General features: G+C 40.8%; 1 protein-coding gene across 1 annotated transcript; it reads right to left on the bottom strand.

The window, feature by feature from the left end:
- Positions 1-2,078: 2,078 nt before the first annotated feature.
- LOC119856972 (opsin-5-like) lies at positions 2,079-18,380 on the bottom strand. The gene is made up of 5 exons (XM_038405111.2): positions 15,735-18,380; positions 15,267-15,366; positions 10,196-10,300; positions 9,338-9,561; positions 2,079-3,582 (listed from the first exon to the last, which is right to left on the bottom strand). Exons 1-5 carry the CDS (start codon positions 15,897-15,899, stop codon positions 3,115-3,117), a joined length of 1,062 nt encoding a protein of 353 aa, XP_038261039.1. The 5' UTR covers positions 15,900-18,380; the 3' UTR covers positions 2,079-3,114.
- Between the last annotated feature and the right edge of the window lie 3,055 nt (positions 18,381-21,435).

The following is a 21,435-nucleotide window of genomic DNA, read 5'->3' as shown; positions in this document are numbered from 1 at the left end:
AGGGTGGTGGGAGCGCGGAGCTCCCCTTATACCACGCCAGGCAGGCGCCACTCCAGGGGTCACGTGGGGCATTTCTCCCCTACGGGTACCGCTAGAGGAAAAACTTCTGGCACCAGTGCACGTGGCGAGCATGCACTCCTATTGTGGAATACACATGAGCAATCACTCAAATGAAGCCATTGGATTAACTGAATTCTTCTTCAATATACACAGATAAAGCAGATTTCCGCATTATGGACATGCCACTGTGTTAGCACAGGCCTGTTTAAAATGAATTCTATCGAGGGGTCACCTACAGTTCACATCATCATCATTCATCTCATGAAAGCAAGTCCTACAGGAAGCTCATTCAGACACCTGATTGTTGCAAAAATATTTTCGTAAAGCAAAAGCTTTTATTCTGTGTCCTAGCAATGTTGGTTTTGAATTTAAGTGAAATACATTAGTTCACTAAGGCTGCAGACCAACGTATGAAAAACAGATAAGGCTAGCACTCTTTGTTCAGTCTGTAGAAATGAAGCATGTTTTGCTTTCGGAGGTTACCTTGTTTTTCCTTAAACAAAAAAGTCTTCAGCTACATATTTTAAGTTCTGAAGTATATTTAAAAAAGGATAATTTAACCAGTGTAGCCAAAATAGCTCTGTTCTGAAACAATTCACAGCATGATCTTTAGAGCAGAACACCCAGCTACTAAGCTGTTCAATGTCATCTCAAAACATCTGCTGAAAAACAAGCGTATAGTAGACGCATTGTTCTAGGATGAGGGTATGGGTTTTTTTTCTTCTTTTTTAAAAGGCTTGTTAAATAGCCTGTGCTTAATTCCAGTAGAAGAGGGTCTTTTTCTCATATCATAGGAGAAAGGTTCTCCCATGAAGGATATTGTAATTTTAGTGACACATCAGTCATTTACCTGCTGTTTGTGCCAACAATGGCAAACTCTACAGTGGCTACACAACAAGATTATCTGCATGCAAAATGAAAACCTCACTACAACAGAAATTCAAACTAACAAATATGGGAATGCATTTCATCAGCCATTATTTTTATTTCCTTCATCTGAAAACTCTAATAATCTCTATCCCAGTTCTCACCCCTTCATTTCTGCCTGTGTCTAATATTGTCTCTTCTCCCGGGAAAAAAAAGCATCTCCTTTTCTTTCTATAACCTGTTTGCTGTTGTCCATGCTCTTGCAGTTCCCCATGGTACACTCTATCCGCACTTGTTTCCTCCCCACCTCCACTACTACTGCTTCTCTCTCTTCCCTTTGGCTCCCCCGTAGCCTATTGTCTCCCCACAACCCTCGCCCATCTCTCTCAATAAGTAATAAAATAAGTGGTGCATTCCAAGCCAAATTGCCTCTCATACTAATGTGCTGCTCCCCAACCCACCACCACCAGAGGGGCACAAATTGGCTGTACAGTAGCAGAGAAGGTAGCTCAATTAATTAGTCTGTGAAATTGCTCTCATGTTCTTCTCCAAATAATAATCAGAGTGATCATGGCCCTTGTGTGTGTATCATGGATCCCAAAAGCCAAGGCAGGGATGCCTGCAACAGGTGGAAGTTTTTAGGAAAACTTAATGACAAACTTTCAACCCAAGCAGTTGGTTTACACTTTCAATATAAATTACTTTATCTTTGCAATGTTAGGGCTAAAAGCTTACTTGTCCAAAAGTGGAAACTCAGATTAGCTTTGACATATTTAAAATAGCAAGTAGGGGTGCAACGAGGATGGGGCGCAGAGGGTCCAACCTCCCCTTTTGGCCCCTGACTGGAGCTGGAAATTTGGCCCAGCTGCCCCTCCATCATGACGCTAAGTGGCATTACAACCCTGTGTTCCTGTTTGGCCCCCTCCTTTGCAGTCCTTCTGTCACCCATGGGCACCAGACACCACCATTTCTAGGGAGAAGCAAAGAAGGGGCACCAGGGAACTGTAGTCCCCAGGAGGGGGGGAGGATAGGATCCAGGCTTTTGGTACTTCCTGGAAAAGTAGAAATGCAGGAAGAGGTGAGGGTCTGGGGCTTGCAAAACTACTTGGCCCATCGTAGGGATGGTGCTCTTCAGCCTGTCTGCCTCTTTGGGTAAGAGCTCAGGGCTGGGCGCAGGATGGGGAGACCACAGGGCTGGGTGAAGGGCAGAGAGCACAGGTCTGTGTGCAGAGGTGATGGAGGGAGGCGTATATGGGGTTGCATGCAGGGCTGTGGAGGGAAAGCTCTGGGCCTCCTCCTTAGGAAAATTCTTGTTGTGCGCCAGGTAACAAAATACCTAAGATGGAATGTCCCTGACCTGTGAGGCTAGTGAAATATGCTTTATTCCACTGAAAATCTCCCTCTTGTGGAGAGGTACCCAGCGTGCGTAGAGCCGTGGCAGTTTGGGCGATACTGGAACTGTCACTGGTCACTAGCATAGCTGGGCTTCTTTAGCACTAGTCTTAGGCCTTGGCTACACTATAGGGGGAGATCAATATAAGTTATGCAACTTCAGCTATGTGAATAATGTAGCTGCAGTCGACGTACTTAGATCTACTTACCACGGGGTCCTCACTACGCAATGTCGACTGGAAACGCTCTCCCGTAGACTCCCCTTTTGTCTCTCGTTCAGGTGGAGCACAGGAGTCGACGGGAGAGTGATCTGCGGTAAATTTAGCGGGTCTTCACTAGACCTGCTAAATCGACCATTGATGCATTGATCGCTGCGCGTTGAACCCCTGGTAAGTGTAAACAAAGCCTTAGACTGTATACAATAAGAGCCTGGATTTTGGACCAGTATGTAATCAAGCCATATAGGAAAATAGAGTAAAATAGAAATAGAGTTGGGGGTCCATATACAGGATGCATACATTGATATGCACAATTTGTCAGAAATAAACAAATACCTTCATTTTAGTAATGTGCTAATTTAAAAAGAGAAAATAGGCAAAAACTAATCTCCATGAACCAATTCTCAGTTTTGCTATGCTTTTTATAGTCATTGGGAAATTGTACATGAGAACATTTGTAAACATCTGTAAAATATTAGCAGACTGATGAGGACAAGAGACAAAGGTTGTTTGCTGTGGCAATCTAATCTTCAGATAAAAAAAAAATAGTCCCTATTTCACCTTCTCCAGATCAAAATCAGCCAGATCCACTTTGTTTCCTTTGAATTGTTTTTACTCCAAAAGTGGTAAGTTGATTAGAAACATGAGAACAAAATGCAGGGTTCTCCTGTGCCAAAGGATTGTCTCTGGGCACTGAATCCATGTCTAAACCTGGCGTTTCACCCTCAGGAACTCTGGACACAAACTCTCTCCATGGTTTCAGGAGGACAGCTGCCTCATTTCTTTGATTGAACATCTGTACTGGCATTTGTAGGACTGAATCCTTGTCTCGGTTGAGACACTGGAAAAGGTTTCTGACATCCTTACGGAATTTAGAGCTCATTCCCATGTAGATGAGTGGGTTGTAAAAACTGGCAGATTTGGCAAAAAGGCTGGCTAGGACATTGGTGAGCGCTGGCACTTGAAACCCACATGCTGACCACATAGAGATTACTGCATAAGGAGACCATGCCAGGAAAAAGGCAAAACAAATTACAAACGACACCTGAGAAGGAAAAATAACATGAGAGCATCAAAATTGTAAACACCACATTTCTAATGACGTGATTCTAGAACTACTTTAGCTTTTGGAAGAGCATCTGCATTTTGTAACTACTAAAAGAGCTACTCACCCAAAAGTCATTTTCACAAAGCTCTAGCCTTTATCTCCCAAAATTAAAGGAAAATTCTTCCTCACTTTCTTGCAGATAAATAGAATCAATTAAGAAGCTATGGAAGAGTGTCTAGGTCTCCTTCAAACACACTGGGACTATAATTTTGGTCATTCATTCATATTCTGATTGCTGGAAAATGGGTTTGGAAAAGGAGGACAATTTAAGTGTTAACGCCAGTGAATAAAGAAAAGCTTCCATCAGAATAATTTGCACTGTATGCATCAGTTAGATAGAACACCATTGACACTCTTATAAAGTACATTGATTTTAATAGGCCAATGTGAATACTCAAATGTACAAGATATTTCGTTTATATGTACTATATTTCATAATCAAAATGATCTATTCTACAGGAGTGGAAATAGTAGAACAAAATTTTACAGTGGAGATCTTTTGTTGTTGCCAGTAATGTTGTACGGCCAGCAAATTGTGCTGTCATTTAAGGAATGTTTCAGGAGATACATGAACATGCAATATGGTGGTTATAAGAGAAGAGCAAATCTTTAATCAAGTACAAAAAACATTGAAACGTCCAATTTAAACCAGAAATACACAGATTTTCAGGGACTGGTTGGGAAGGCTAGAAATTTCCATTCGTAAAAACAGTACTTTGCATCAAAGAAACTAAATTTAATTTAAAATGTACACGGCATCTGGTTGATTTATAGATTTTTAGTGTGGTCAGCATCATAGTATCTAAAACATGGCCCAGATGGAGGCTTTCCTTATTCTAATAGTCACACCAGTATCAGAGGTCCAGAATTTTTTCCCTACCCTTTCTCCTTGTCTTCACTGATATCTAGTTTGATGATTATTATTATTATTTTGGAAGGTATGGTGAGGATAGGTGGGTTTAGTTAGGAGGGAATAAGCTAAATAGAAAGAAAAGTGAAGGGATAGGGGAAGGGAGGTGGGACAGGGCAGGGGAGAAGAAGGTAGCAAGGGGCAGCTGTGGAATGATGGTGACATGAAGAGACTGGGAGGGAGGGGGATGGTTGGCGAAACAGCCAATCAGCACAGGGCAGAAAAAGTCTAGTTAAAACTATAGACAGTTCTCTGAATGACCAGAAGTCCCTGCTTTGGCTGCTTCTGCTCCTATCCATTGGAGTCTCTGGCTGGTTCCGCTGCACTTTTTCCTCAAGGTCATCCGGAGTCAGGGAGGCACCAGCTGGATCCTGGTGCCCACAAAGCGTGTGCGAGATCTCCCTTGAACAGTTCTGGGTCCAAGGTGGTGCTGGGAGAAGGGAGGACCCTAAGGAGACCATTTTAATCCCTCCAACCAGTGCAACTATCCCTGCTTTGTCTGCTTCTGTAGCTGCACCTACCCGCTGGACTATCTGGCTGGTTCCTATTTCCTGTTGGAAACACTCTGTGTAGTATCTTAAGAAAAGAATAGATCATAGTTAAGGCTACATTTTAGTCATGGGTATTTTTACTAAAAGTCATGGACAGGTCACAGGCAGTAAACAAAAATTCATGTGACCTGTCCACAACTTGTACTTTACCCCTGACTAAATTGGTAGTGCTCACGGGGACTGGGTTGGGGGGATGACTGTGCATGCTTGGGAGATGGCCTGGGGGGTGCCACAAGTGCTTGGGGGGTGCCCAAGGTGCGTGGTGGTTGCAGGCATTGTGGGGGTAGTCTGGGGGGCACTGTGAGTGTTCAAAGGGGTGGTCCCAGGGGCACTGCAGGTGTGAGCCATCCGGGACCCAGGCGGTGCTATGGGGGTGAGGGGGGTGGGTAGGCTCCCTACCCGGCTTCTTGGAAGCAGTGGCATGTCCCTCCCTAAGCTCCTCGCTCCGTGCCACGCACTGCCAGCCCTGCAACTCCCATTGGCCAGGAACAACGGCTAACGGGAGCTGTGGGGGGCAGTGCCTGTGGGCAGAGGCAGCGTGTGGAGCTAGGAGCTGAGGGAAGGACATGTTGTTGCTTCTGGGGAGCCCCCTCAAGGTAAGTGCTACCCCTTCCACACACCCCCCTCCAACTCCCCACCCAAACTCCTCCTGCTGCTGCAGGAGAGGGGCAGTGATCCGAGACTGACCCAGTGCGACTGGCCCAGGGGGCTGCCTGAACTGCTCCGGGAGCCCCAGCGCCAGCCACACCAGCTGTGACTTCTGTGACAAACTCGCAGCCTTAATCATAGAATAGATCAAAAGAAGAGATAATGGCTGTCCTTCATATAGGGAATCAGAGATTAGAGACATATTAAACCATCCAGTTTATCCTCATGCAGTTAAAGGATTGTTCCCTGCATTTCAGGGTATGGCTATGCTGACATCCGAGATGTGAGTGCAGCATACGTAGCTATACCCAAGCTAGCTTTGATCTAGCTAGCTCAAATAGCAGCAGTGAAACTGCAGAAGCATAGGCTGTATAACCCCACCCAGGACTTTGGGGAGATACTCAGTCATCTAGCCCATGTTGTTATCCATGCTGCCATGGCTTCACTGCTCCTATTATTTTAGCAAGCTCGATCAAAGCCAACTTAGCTACGATAACCAAACTACAGTAAGCACATTAAGGGTAAAATTATGATTCAGGATAGAGGAGGGAGAGGAATATAATCATTTGAAAGTATTTGAAGAACATTAAGACCATGATAGCTCATGGTTCAAGGGATTTACTATGGATAGGGTTGTTGAAGGGTCCAAACAATAGGAATAATGGCATCACACTTCAGTGAAGGAAAAGTTAGGCTGAATACAGTTAGGAAGTTTTTCCTAATGTCCAATCTAAACCCCTTTGCTGCAATTTAAGCCCATCGCTTCTTGTCCTATCCTCAGAAGTTAACAATTTTTCTCCCTCCTACTTGTAACCACCTTTTATGTACTTGAAAACTATTGTCATGTCTCCTCTCAGTCTTCTCTTCTCCAGACTAAACAAACTCAGTTTTTTGTATCTTCCCTCATAGGTCTTGTTTCCTAAATTTTTAATCATTTTTGTTGCTCTTCTCCAGACTTTCTCCAATTTGTCCACATCTTTCCTGAAATGGGCACCCAAAACTAGACACAATACTCCAGTTGAGACCTAATCAGTGCAAAGTAGAGTGAAAGAATTACTTCTCATGCCTTGCTTACAACCCTCCTGCTAATATGGCCCAGAATGATGTTTGCTTTTTTTGCTTGTAATCTATTATGACCCCTAGAATCCTTTCTGCAGTACTCCTTCCTAGGCAGTCATTTCTCATTTTGTATGTGTGCAACTGATTGTTCCTTCCTAAGTGGAGTACTTTGCATTTGTCCTTATTGAATTTCATCCTATTTATTTCAGACCATTTCTCCAGATCATTTTGAATTTTAATCCTATCCTCCAAAGCACTTGCAACTCTTCCAGGCTTAGTATTGTCTGCAAACTTTATAAGTGTCCTCTCTATGCTATTACGTAAACCATTGATGAAGTTATTGAACAGAACTGGACTCAGGACTGATCTCTGACGTACCCCACTAGATATGCCCTTCCAGCTTGACTGGGAACTACTGATAACTACTCTTGGGAATGGTTTCCCAATCGTTATGCAGCCACCTTATAGTAGCTCCATTTGGTTGTATTTCCATAGTTTATTTATCAGACGGTCATGCGAGAGAGTATCAAAAGCCTTAGTAAAGTCAAAATATACCACATCTACTGCTTTCCCCCTATCCACAAGGCATATTACACTGTCAAAGAAAGATAATAGGTTAATCTGAATGATTTGTTCTTGACAAATCCATGCTGTTACTTATATTATTACCTTCTAGGTGTTTGCAAATTGATTGCTTAATTATTTGCTCCATTATCTTTCCAGGTACTGAAGTTAAGCTGACTGGTCTGTAATTCTCCGAGTTGTCCTTATTTCCCTTTTTATAGATTGGCACTATATTTGCCCTTTTCCAGTCTTCTGGAATCTCTCCCATCTTCCATGACTTTTCGAAGATAATTGCTAATGGCTCAGATATCTCCCCAATCAGCTCCTTGAGTATTCTAGGATGTATTTAATCAGGCCATAGTGACTTTAAGACATCTATCTTGTCTAAGTAATTTTTAACTTGTTCTTTCCCTATTTTAGCCTCTGATCTTACCTCATTTTCACTGGCATTCCCTATGGTAAATGTCCAATTACCACTAACATTTTTGGTGAAAAACTGATACAAAAAAGTCATTTAGCACATCTGCCATTTCCCTATTTTCTGTTATTGGTTTCCCCCCTTCATTTAGTAATGGGCCTACCTGTCCTTGGTCGACTTCTTGCTTCTAATGTATTTGTAGAATATTTTCTTGCTACCCTTTGTATCTCTAGCTAGTTTAATCTCGTTTTGTGCTTCGGCCTTTCTAATTTTGACCCTATATACCTCTGTTATTTGTTTATATTCATCCTTTGTAATTTGACCTAGTTTCCACTTTTTGTAGGACACTTTTTGAGTTTCAGATAATTGAAGATTTCCTGATTAAGCCAGAGTGGTCTCTTGCTATAATTCTTATATTTTATGCAGTGGCATAGTCTGCTCTTGTGCCCTTAATAATGTCTTTGAAAAACTGCCAGCGCTCTTGAACTTTTCCCCCCACTCACTTGTTTCCGATGGGATCTTACCTACCAACTCACTGAGTTTGCTTAAGTCTGCCTTCTTGAAATCCATTATCTTTATTGTGCTCTTTTCTCTCCTGCCATTCCTTCGAATCATGAACTCTACCATTCCATGATCAATTTCACCTAAGCTGCCTTGCACTTTTAAATTCTCAATCAGTTCCTCCCTATTTGTTAAAATCAAATCTAAAACAGCCTCTGCCCTAGTAGTTCCACCTTCTGAAATAAAAAATGGTCTCCAATACAATCCAAGTACGTATAGGATAATTTGTGCCTTGCTGTATTATTTCCCCAACAGACATCTGGGTAGTTGAAGTCCCTCATCACCGCCAAGTCCTGTGCTTGGGATGATTTTGTTCGTTGTTTTAAAAAAGCATCATCCACCTCTTCTTCCTGGTGAAGTGGACTGTAGTAGACCCCTACCATGACATCACCCTCGGTTTTTACCCCTTTTATCCTTACCCAGAGATTTTCAACAAATCTTTCTTCTATTTCCATCTCAAACTCAGTCCAAGTGTATATATTTTTTAATATACAAGATAAGGAAGACCCGATTTCATTTGTGTCATTTACAAACATTACAAATATAAGGGATCAGATTGGTTAGTGGGTTTAGTAATAAGCCACCTTTCCTGTAGGTCACCAGTTCAAAACTGACCTGAGTCAGTGGGGACCAGGGGGCTTCAATAGTCTAGATGAAATGAAGTGGTGGGTTTCAATTCAGGTCACAGACAGGACTCCACATCACAACTGGTGCTCATTAATATCCTTGTTGACAGGCTCAGGAGGATGGCTGAAGATGGAATGAGCAATGAGACCAAACTGTCCTCTCATCTCTAAAATCCTTAGGGTACATTGGTAAGGAAACATGGGGGAAATTTTGCAATATCGGTGGTGTGCCTGTTTCAGGGATAACTAAAGGGATTTTCGTTATCTTTTCTCTCAAATCTAGCATTTGTTCCAAGAATTAAATTAAATATATGTATATAACCCGTTATATTGTAGGCAAAGAATTGTCCATTACCTGTGTAATATTTCGTTTCATGAGCCGCTGCCTTTGGCTAATTTTTTTACCTCTTGTGGTCTTGTGACTTGATTTAACAGTCTTTATTATGGACATGTAACAGAAAACCATGATGGAGACAGGAATAAAGAAGCCAAATATAAAGACTCCAATCACATAGGACTTATATACAACAGAAAATGTTGCCTTGATCCAGTCTATTTCGCATGTTCCATATTTGTGGTCTGGAAAAATTGAACAGATTAAGTATGACCAAATCTCTTTATCTGAAGCAGTTATGGATTGTATTAACTGATGTGCACTTTACAAAGTCTTTAGAGAGGTTTATACAAGAAAAATCTGCATTTCTCATCACTTCTATAGTTATCACCTATTTAAAACAAAATTGATTCCTCATTTAAGATGTACAGAAAATGTTATTTTCTACAATTGACAAATTGTTTGTAAACAAAATTCTCATTTACATGAAGGCTGTATTTACTCCACTCTAGCAGCGTAACAAGGCCTTAAAGTGGGTATAAATTAAGTTTAAACTACCAGAGTGTTCTAGAGGGGACTTATTGCAAATGAGATTCAGACTTTCAGACACTTCTGACTTTATGTATAGAATACTTTGTACAGAAATGTATATTAATTCCTTGTTTTGCCATTCATCAATCGCATTACTCAACTATCAAAGGAATGTGGCATTCAGTAAATAAAGTAACTATTGGTTTCAGTATTATCTAAGTTACTCACTCTCACATTGTCCAGTAATATTCTGAAGAATTGCACAATGATTACTACTGTTTTTAATGGACACATATGCTGGATAAGATTTTTCTCCATATAGGTAATTCTATAGAAATGAACACTCACCTGTATAGCTACCCCACCCTAGAAGTGGTGCACTGGCCCAGAAAAGAGCAGTTGCCCATATCACAATCATGGTTAATGTAATATTTTTTCTATCAATTTTGTGAGCTGTAAGTAAAAGATAAAGATAACAAATTTGATCTCCAAAATAGATTAACAAGAAAGATTGTTTGCAGCTACACCTGAATTTTAGAAGAGAAAATGTTTAAAAAAATTAATGTTGTAAGAAAATAGGTATATTAAATTGTGCAATCTAACAAATGTTAAGAGCTGAAGGAAATATTTCTTCACTTAAGAGATTATATGAAAAAGAGCAGTTCCATTAATGAAATACTGTTACCGCCTTTTTTGTAAATACAATAGTTCAGATCAATGTTCCCTCTAATTTTTTACATCCATTTACAGAATGAATTTTGTTATGTGCACCATAATGGAGGTGACGTGTGGCAGGAGTGGGGCCGAGGGGTTTAGAGTGTGGGAGGGGGCTCAGGGCGGGAGGGAAGAAGTTTGGGATGCAGAGGGGTGGGAGTGTGGGCTCTGGGGTGGGGATGGGGATGAGGGGTTTGGGGTGCAGGCTGCCCCAAGGCTGCAGCAGGGAGAGAGGCTGCGACAGTTCTGGCGGGGCCAGGGAAGAGGCGCCTCTCCCCAGCCATGGCAGTTCTGGCAAGGGCTGGGGTCAGGAGAGAGGCACCTCTCCCCACTGTGCACTTGTGTGGCTCTTATAGACTGCTGCATGGCCACACGGCCGCTCAGTTTAGAGGGAACTTAGATCCATATTCCCATTGACGCTGAAGCCCCTCTACATTGCTTTGACAGTATAAAGAGGGCTTAATGTGGGGGTAAATTTACAATAAATATTTAAAAATATTTGTGTTTCCTTTGCTTTACAAATAAATAAGTAAAAAGGAATTTTCTGACAGAACTTGCAAAGATTTACTTCTAAATACTATTGCCTGATCTGTAGAATACATATTAATTATATTGATTACTTAAGAATCCCCAGTTATCACTTTGAGGATTACCAGGTTCTTCCCCCGAGATAGTTGGGAACCCTGATGTGCACAGTTGCAACACACACACTATACGAACTCTTTTATATTTACAAATGTAGTTTATTAATACATTTAGCACAAACACCCCAAGTCAGTAAGGTAGATAGATACACTACAGAATATACATCTGCACACCCATATACTCCCACCATCTCTTGTAGCACAACCTGAAATGTTAGTCATCATCTTCCCCATCACCACCCATACCTGTCATTCTGGCACCTCCCAAAGACTACATCTCTCTCTCTCCTACCACCCCTAGGCTGGGATGCCGCTTTTCTAATATGTTACACTAACGCTGCTATGTTTGATGCATAGTCAATAGGGGATTTTCTCCCTTTTCCATGTCCTTACCTTACTAATGTTGGAGTGTCTTTTTCCTATAGGTTAGTATATCAATGATCTCAACTTATTATCATATATGTCAGTTTGTCACCATGGCCCTTTTGTGATTAGGTATCATACTTGTTATTTTTGTCCTAATTGGTTATTTCGATTCTTTCCAAGTTCCAAGATGTGGTATACCTGTTAAGCTTAAAAGGGTATGCACTTAGGAAAGCCCCTATGCCAACCTGCTTTAACGCATCCTCTATGTTCAAGGTTGCAGCCACACATGGATCTTATGCTTTAGCTCATTACCATGTATCTAGGTGAAAAATCCCAAACATATGTATGATAACTTTGCCTTAGCTCTACAGGATGTGGATATGAGGATACAGGATGTGGTTTGCAGGCCTCTTGTGTTACAGCCAAAATATACTCTAATGTAAACCTATAAATCTATTATAATAAAACAAATAATCAAACCCATAAGAAAATAAGGAAAGTATAAGAAAAGATATATTGGGAAGTAAGCAGGCTACCCTTAGATGTATCTCATGTACCTGTGGTCAGAATTTCCCCTTAAACTCTGGTTTTGGCTCCCCAAATATCTGGGGTTTTTCGTTGGGCCGTTTATCTGTTCAAATTTCATAGGCCTCAAGCCTTATGTTAACTTGCTGAAGTTAATGTCTTACAGGATACAGGCCTGTAAGTTTCTTGCATTACTGCTAAATATAATGCAAAGCAGTAAATATAATAAAGGCAAGCTTGGCTACAGTAGCAGTGAATATGACAAAGGCAAATTAGCCCACTAGGCAACAGTACCTTTTGATGTATTTAAATCTGGTATACATGTTAGGTGGTGAGGTTGGCTGGTAGCAACCAGGTAATTTTAACTCATGCCAGCATAGCATTTAGGAGAAATTTTCTGGGAACTTGCTTGACAAAAGAGTGATTTGGCTTCATTTCCAGGTGTTATCAGTATCATTGACCACTTGGGGACCCTTTTCTTTTGAAAATGAAGGACATACTGTCTTTGTCATATATTGAATAGGAACCTTCTTGTGGTGGTGATGAGGAGGAACTCAGGCTTCTAACCCTGGCAGAAAAGTATCAGAAAACTGCTTGATTCTATTTGAAAGAATGAGTCCTCTTTTTCATTACCTCCTTTGGTAATGGATGATCATGTAATGTTCCTCCCTCACACCTTTTCCTAAAAACTTTACATCTTTCTCCTAGTTTTATGTCTCCATCTGTTCTCTTGTGTGCTTTCCTTGGTAACCCTGTGTGACATAGACACACCTTGGCAATGGGTCCTCTGTTCTTTGTGAACAGGTCTCACCTCAGAACTGACAAACACATATCTTGCAGGGTATTTATCCATAAGGGATATCATATGAGGTGTCTATAGAAAGCTCATTATTTCTCAAGACTCAAATCTTTTCAAGATGTGTGTATAGCTAACATTGAAGGAATAATGTGTTTACTTTGAAAGTATGCTTTATGGACTTGGAGTAGAAATTCATGACCAGGAGTTGATGTACCTAGGGTAGGGGTAGGTAAACTACAGCCTGCGGGCTGGATCCAGCCTGCCAGCCATTTTAATCCAACCCCGAGCTCCTGCTGGGGAATGGGGTCTGGGGCTTGCCGCACTCCGAACTCCTTCTGGAGAGCAGGGTCGGGGGCCACTCCACATGGCTCCCAGAAGCAGTGGCATGGCCCAGCTCCAGCAAGGGAGCAGGGTTGGGGGCAACTCCTGGAAGCAACAGCATGCACCCCCCACTCCTGCTCAGATCTTATGCATAGGGTCAGCCAGGGGACTCCGCTCTGCACTCTGTTCCTGCCCCAAGTGCCAGGAACTGCAGCCAATGGGAACTGCAGGGGTGGTGTCTGCGGATGGGGCAGTATGCTGAGCCACTTGGCTGCGCTTCTGCATAGAAGCCAGAGAAGGGACATGCTACTGCTTCCAGAAGCTGCTGGAGGTAAGCGCTGCCTGAAGCCTGCACCCCGATCCTCCTCCTGCCCTCTGACCCCCTCAATCCCAGCCCTGATCCTCCTCCTGCAGCCCAAACCCCTCATCCCCAGCGCCCGCAGTCCCAGCCGAAGCCTGCACCCCAACCCCCTGCCCCTGCCCTCTGAACTCGAGTCCCAACCCGGAGCACCCTCCTACATCCCAAACTCCTCATCTCCAGCTGCACCCCTAGCCGGAACCCTCACCTCTGCTCCCCCTCCCCCCCCCCGCCTGGAGCCCTCTCCCGCACCCTGAACTCTTCATTTCTGGCCCCAGCCCAGAGACCACATCCCCAACCAGAGCCTACACCCCCTTCTCCAACCTGAATTTTGTGAGCATTCATGGCTCGCCATACAATTTCTATTCCCAGATGTGGCCCTAGGGCCAAAAAGTTTGCCCACCCCGGCCTAGGGGATTGCCCATGTAAGCAAGAGGGAGTTGTCACTCCTCCCTAATTAGGTAGCGAGCTAATGCAAGACTCAACTGACCAGCTTTGCTCCCTCCCAAAACTATCAATGGAAAACCACCATAGGCACCACCAAACAAATGAAGCCTCCTTGAGGTGAAAAAGGAATGTTACAACAGACAGAGTTTTGCCTTTCCTGTAATTAGAAAGTAAGGGCTGTTTTCTGTATAGCATAGAGAAGGGAGAAGCACTCTGGATCCACTTTTTGGAGGTTTTATGAACCTTGTGTTGCTTTCCTGATGTTTGGGCCCTACTTCTTGTTAAACCAGCCAGCTCTGCAAAAGACTGAGCTTTTTCAGGAAAACAAGCCACTAGGAGAACAACATAACACACAATGGACTGAATGAGTAGCCCCATTTTACAGACACCAAGTATACTGCAGACATGCAGCAAACTTGATAAGACTTGTATAGGATATATTAGAGACCTGGATTCTTTTTAGTGACAGCTTGTATAACCTTGCACTGGAGTAGGAGACCTTGCTAAATAAATAAGGATTCTGACAGACACAGAATTAGTAAAACTGGTCAGTAGAAGAGGTGAGTCAAGAACTCATGGGATGGTGACTCCCAGCTCAGGGTTGGAGGAATATTGTGTGTCCCCCATCTGGAGTTTCAGCTCAGGGGAGCTGCTTCAGAATGATTCAGGGAGACACTGGGGAGCATGCTCAGTACCACTGGGGGGGGGGGAGTGTAGTGTAGGGACTGTTCAGTGATTTCAGCAGCAAGCCTACAATAAATTGTATTAATCTTAGGTAAATGAAGATTTTTAACAACTTATAACTTGGCCAAATTTGAACAGATTTTCATAGACACAGCAAGAAGTCTCTGACACCAGAACTATCTCCCTGGTAAATTTCGGATTCCTGTTTCAAAACAGAGGCACAAGAGCTCTTAAAAGTGGTTTGAAATTTTTTTTTAATGGGAAGTGTTAGGCCACCTTAATATATCAGTTGCTACCATAGGTCCTATAAAAAGTGTTTTTTGGGAGTGGGAAAAATATTTAGATTTTCATAGAAGAACAAAGCTTAGTATTGTATTCACAATTCCCTAATTATACTGGAAACATGAGTTTTAGTAAAGTAAAAAAGACAACTGTTTGTATATTTTTCAATCTAATTCTTAGGCTTGATTTTAAAGATTTCAAGTATATAATATGGTCAACACATTTAATAAAATACCTTTGAGGTAGTGATTTGATGTTTGGCAAAGAAAGCAGACATACCTTGGTGAAACTGGCATCCTTTAATGTATCTGATGACACTGATGGCTGTCAGAGTATTAATACTGATTAGACCAAAAAAGAATATTATAAATCCATCCACCTGACAAGGAAAGAGTGGAGAGAAGGAGAAAAAAAATCCAAACTCTTGGTATAAAGGGCATACCTCAAAGGTAGAGACCATCAAAAAAACATGACATTTATTAATATTGAATATGTTTCTACTAAGTATTTTGAAAGAGTTCTTTTTAATATTTATTCACACTTTCAATTCTAGGCTGTGTTTGATCTTGCATGCACAGAAACAACTTAGTTAAGGACAGCAATTGATTACTTTTTTTTTTTTTTTTGCAGGGGAAAGACTAAAACAAACCCAATGTCACAGGCATCTGTACATTCTCCTGTTACTAAGTTAGGGTCTAAGTATTCAGAAAAAGATTAAGAATCTGGAATTGTAAATAATGCAGTTACCTTGCATGTCCATACTGAAGTGATTAGAAAACCATCATCTCTAAGAACATTAAACAGCTCTAGAATGCCCCTTGAATAGCCGAAGAGGGAAATGCCTGCATCTGAGACAGCAAGATTGAAGGTGAGATAGTCCTGAGGGTCCAGGGAATGTCGTTGATTGTACATGATGAAGATCACCCCTCCGTTGCCAAGCCAAGAAAGCCAACCTATGCAATTAAAAGTCAGTGCTGTAGGACAACTGGAGAACAATTTGAAAGAAAAATATTAATTGGTATTTTGCACTTCCTCTTTTGCAGGACAAAATGGGTCATGCCATTGGCTCGCCACATTCCTTAAGTTGTGGCATTGACTGACACGGTCTTGGAGCCCCATCAATTTTGAACTACAGGATGATGGCTATGACAGAAGAGGTTAGACAAATAAATTGAGCAATAATGGGAGGAATTCTCAGAAGTCCGACAAGAGCACGGAGAGCCTCAGGTGGTTGCCATTAGTAAAACTAAACTTTAATTGCAAATAATCTCCTAATTAATTCACAATTTGTGATGAAAATTCAAAAGACAAGTTGACTGAATATGGAGAGACTGGGATAATCTCCCTAAATCGCTGTCCTGTCAGGATTTTCCAGTGCACACATCTCACCAGTAATACATGTGATCATTGTACATAACATATTTTCATAAGAATGTTTTTGAATGAAGCTGGAACAGATCTGAATAGTTTATATTACATTGGACATTTCACAAAATAGCCTGTTTTTCAGGTTCACAAATAAAATAGCAGTTGATCAGACCTTGCCCTGGAATTAAGGAACAGAAAAAAAATCAGAAAACTGCCATTGTATTTCTGATTTCTGCTGTTTTGGGGCAGAGAAATCATTGCTACTAAAACAGCTCTTTTGTAACAATGAAATACTCAGAGAGGAGTTTCCAGTACTTAATGGGCTTTCCATAACCTGGAACTACCTGGAGACTCAGCAATGCAAAATATCCCGAATGAGCTTTCCACATATCTAACATTAATGAAAGAATCGAAGCCACCTTAATCAATTTATGAGGAATCTAGAAACAGCTCAAGAAGCCTTTCCATCAGGCTGAAACATCTAGAAGGGACAGTCACTCTCCCAAAATACAAAGAAAAAAGGGTTTCTAGAAGTTTGACCAAAATTAATTGGGCTTTTGAATACACAGAACAGGTTTTTACACTCTGCCCACACCCAGAATTGCTACTGCTCAACACCTGGAATGCACTTCCATGAGAATCTCAAAATATATTGCAACTTTGAGAGGTTGTTGTTTATCTGAGAAAAGGGGGTCAGCTTCTCAGCTCTTTGCAGTCCAGAAATAATGGGTAACCCCACATGATTTCTGATGGCCCATATACCAGCCGTGTCTGAAACTGTTGGGGTTTTAGGAAAGGTATATTTTTAGTCTTGCCTCATTATCAGCTGGCAGTTAAAATCCAAATCTTTAGGCATGTATTATGTATTTTTGCAGAAGATACTGGCTTCCATAAACTGGAAATTGTCAGTTTGCTGTTGCTTGCAAAGTGTATGCAAGAATAATGGCCAAAGTATGATTCTCCCAAACCCGATCAAGTGTCTGTCAAAACTGTTCCAGTTTTGGACTTCAAAAATTAATAAACTTCTTTAGAGTTGTCCCCAGTGTGACTCTGTTTAAGGAAGACAGTGAAGCCATATTAATATCTCAACAAACCTTGGTCATGAAAACAGACTACAGTTAAAGTAAACATGGCTAGACTAGGTAGAAGCAGCTCTAGGGAACATAAATTATATGTAGAGAGTCTCCAGAATCAAAACAGGGCTTGTCAAAGTTAATTAAGATTCTAAAAGGCCTTCTCAAGGTTATTTTGAGTCCAACTCAGTCATATTTGGCCCGGGGGAGGCATGATGGAAAAAATGGCTTCACACATATTCCAGATGTGAAAATATTTTTTTCACGAGTTAGAAAATAATCCTACAATTCCAGTTCACTATTATAGACCACGTGAAGTTAAAAAATAAAAGTAAACTAATTTGATAAAAAATGTATGTCTAAAGACTACGAATAGATTTCTTCATTCAGTATATGCATGAAGGAGACAGGGAGTTGTCCTGTGTATTATTCATAGTCTCAAAATCCTGTTAAATTTGCTGTGATTTTCACTCACTTCATGAATTAAAGTAGGTTTGTGTTTGCTATTTTATGAAACCATTCATGCACATAGCTATAATTTATTATATATAATTGAAACAGAATGTAAAAACTACTTAATTCAGCTTTAGTAGTAGGGCTTTCAGTATCAAAAATATTTGATTCATATCTATAACAATAAACAAAGATCTTTCCTACTAACAGCGTTGTAGGTTTGCGGTTTGTATTTTGGACAAAAAAGAGCAGATGTTTTTGATAATCTACTCAGATTGTTACAAATAATGTGGAACAATCCCTGGAGTTGACATCTTCTAATTCTAAGAGAAGGAAAGAAATGTTGATTGTATCGTTGTGAATTCCTTAGGATGGTGTAGTACTATGCTATGAAGAGCATGTATGTAGAGAACTGGTCTTCACTTTTCATTTCTCACCCTATCCCAATTCCAGTTTCCATTTTACATTATTCAATTCATGTTTGAAATCTAGACTCTTTCTGAAAGCTACCAACTTCTCATTTATTTTTAGCCGGATTTTTATAATGATAAATTAACCCGAAATATCTTCAACAAAGTACAACAGCTGCAGCAGCAGCAACAAAAAGTAAATAAACTATCAGTGTCAAACTGTGAATTAGTCTTTGAATAACAAATATACATGCATTATGGTAAGTAAAGTCCATTTCTTTTGTTTTTAAGTAACTGCAACTTCTAAACATACATAAGATTCAACTTTACCCTGGAGAAGGCACAGGTATTCCGATTTTCCACACTCATGATGAGCCGACTGCACATCTCTCTTCAGAGCAAAGAACAGAAAATAAAATTTGAAACACAGCCTGAATTTACTTTTCACTTACCTAGCGTGAGCAAGTAAACCCCAATGATGGTTTCCCAATCCTCTGAGACAGCAAAACCAGACTTGTTACTATGCAATAAGCTGGAGCTATCCATCAGCACCACTCCCTCACCTTCTGGAAAGTTCTGATTCAGAAAACACAGTAGTAGATGCAACTATTTCTCTCTCTTTCTTTTAAACAAGTGTCTCACAGATCTTCTTTGACTCTTCTTTAGCAAGAATAGGATACTTACTTCTTTAGTAAGATAACAGCAGCAACTATGTGGGAAGTGCAAAAAAGAAAGCTGAGCAAGGAGGTAAGACGGTGCTCTACCATCTACTGAGCCTCAGCTGCCACTCAGTATCAGTATAGTTAGCAGCATCAGAAGTGCTGGGATACTTGGTTTAAAGTCTCAGAGTCTGATCCACACATGGCCCAAATCTGTCTTTTACATAAAGGGCTTTGAGACTGTAAAGGACAAGGTCACTGGATGAAAACTGACTGACTTTGCCAAGGGGCTTGTGCTTTCTCTTAACCTCAATGGCCCCTAGAATGACAGAGGAGACAGTCCTGCTAAAGGTTTTCCTGCATGATCTCTTGCATTCCTTTTCTACTACTGATCTCTTTTGGAGAAGGGCCACTTAACAGGAACATGTAATATTCCAGTGATGGTAGAAAGGACCATTGAATACTGTAGAAATTTTCACAAAGAAATACCCCAGTGAAATACAGTAGAATCTCAGTGTCATGAACACCAGTGTTACGAATTGACCGGTCCTTTGGAACTGGAAGTACACAATCAGGCAGCAACAGTCACAAAAACAAACAAACAAAAAGCAAATACTGAACAGCACTGTGTTAAACTACTAAAAAAAATATAAAGGGAAAGTTTAAAAAAGATTTGACAAGGTAAGGAAACTGTTTCTGTGCTTGTTTCATTTAAGATGGTTAAAAGCTGCATTTTTCTTCTGCATAGTAAAGATTGAAAGCTGTATTAAGTCAATGTTCAGTTGTAAACTTTTGAAAGAACCATAACATTTTGTTCAGTCATGAACATTTCAGAGTTATGAATGACCTCCATTCCTGACGTGTTTGTAATTCTGAGACTCTACTGTACTTTGTTTTGATGCTGACACAAAATATGAGGTATGGAATGTATCAAACATGAAAATCAAACTGTGTGTGTTGTGGGGGAACTATACATTTAGAAATATATTAAAGCTTTATTTAATAATAAAATATATGCACTCCTCAAGCAGCAAATGACAAAGTAGATACAGCAAAGCTTTAAGGCGCCTCTAGATGCTTGGAAGATAGCAAATGAATTTTACTGAATTTTTGACAATGTGTCCCATGTCTAAAGATTTAAACAAACATTCTCCCTTTTTAAATGTTGTTTTAATTATTATTATTATTATTATTATTATTATTATTTTTTTTTTACGAGTGAGAGAAACAAGTTAAGGAGAGAGAACAAATGACACAACAATAAGATATCCCATATGGTTGATTTCTATTAATCCCAGTGAGCAACTAAAGAGAAATCAGAATTTATAAGGTTGCACAGAGATAAAAAGGTATTAGAGCAGTGGATGTAACAAGTGGAAGCACAACTATAATGCTTTATATAGTACTAGTCACTGTACTGTGAAAAGGACTTGAAGAGGTGTAACAGAGGGTAACCAGACTCAATTTGGCCTGCAAAAAGGGGTGGTAATTATAAGGAATGGTAAATTTGGTTGTGAAAGCTTGGTTAACCCAAGTTAACCAGAAAAAAAATGACAATATGAATCACACATGGAGCAATACTTAACTCCAGAACATGTGAAATGGAACTAAAACTGCCTAAACTGTGCTTTAAATATTGAACAAACGTTGAAATCAATAAGAAAAGCCACCTGGCACATATTAAAATTCAAAACAGTCCTAACCAGATTGAAGACCATACATTTGACGCTGAACCCAAGCAAACAGCAGAGTTTGTGCTGCTTGACAATGGAAGGCATTTTGCAGTCACAGTGCAGTGTCCTCTGAAGATACACACCCACTATTAGTCAGTTCAGTCCACAGTTTAGGAGTATTCCTGGATTCCTTGCTGATGCTAAGTGCTCACATAACAGCATTCACGGATAATGCTCTTTGTCAACCACATCACCCAGGCTCAATTATACATGTCCTGGCTTGAACACAACCACATCTACTTCTGCATGAAGCCCTCAGCTATCCCATTACTGTTGGATGCAAAAGCACATATCCTCAGCAATCTGGGCTACAATGAGCCCGAGTTATCCTCTGTTCATTACACTGTCTTCTTATAAAAAGAAAAGGAGTACTTGTGGCACCTTAGAGACTAACAAATTTATTAGAGCATAAGCTTTCGTGAGCTACAGCTCACTTCATCGGATGCATTTGGTGGAAAAAACAGGAGAGATTTATATACACACACACAGAGAACATGAAACAATGGGTTTATCATACACACTGTAAGGAGAGTGATCACTTAAGATAAGCCATCACCCACAGCAGGGGGGGGAAAGGAGGAAAACCTTCCATGGTGACAAGCAGGTAGGCTAATTCCAGCAGTTAACAAGAATATCAGAGGAACAGTGGGGGGTGGGGTGGGCGGGAGAAATACCATGGGGAAATAGTTTTACTTTGTGTAATGACTCATCCATTCCCAGTCTCTATTCAAGCCTAAGTTAATTGTATCCAG

The sequence above is a fragment of the Dermochelys coriacea genome, chromosome 6 (genome assembly GCF_009764565.3).
Source record: "Dermochelys coriacea isolate rDerCor1 chromosome 6, rDerCor1.pri.v4, whole genome shotgun sequence".
NCBI classification, from domain to species: domain Eukaryota; kingdom Metazoa; phylum Chordata; order Testudines; family Dermochelyidae; genus Dermochelys; species Dermochelys coriacea.
This window is presented reverse-complemented; position numbering and strand designations above follow the sequence as displayed.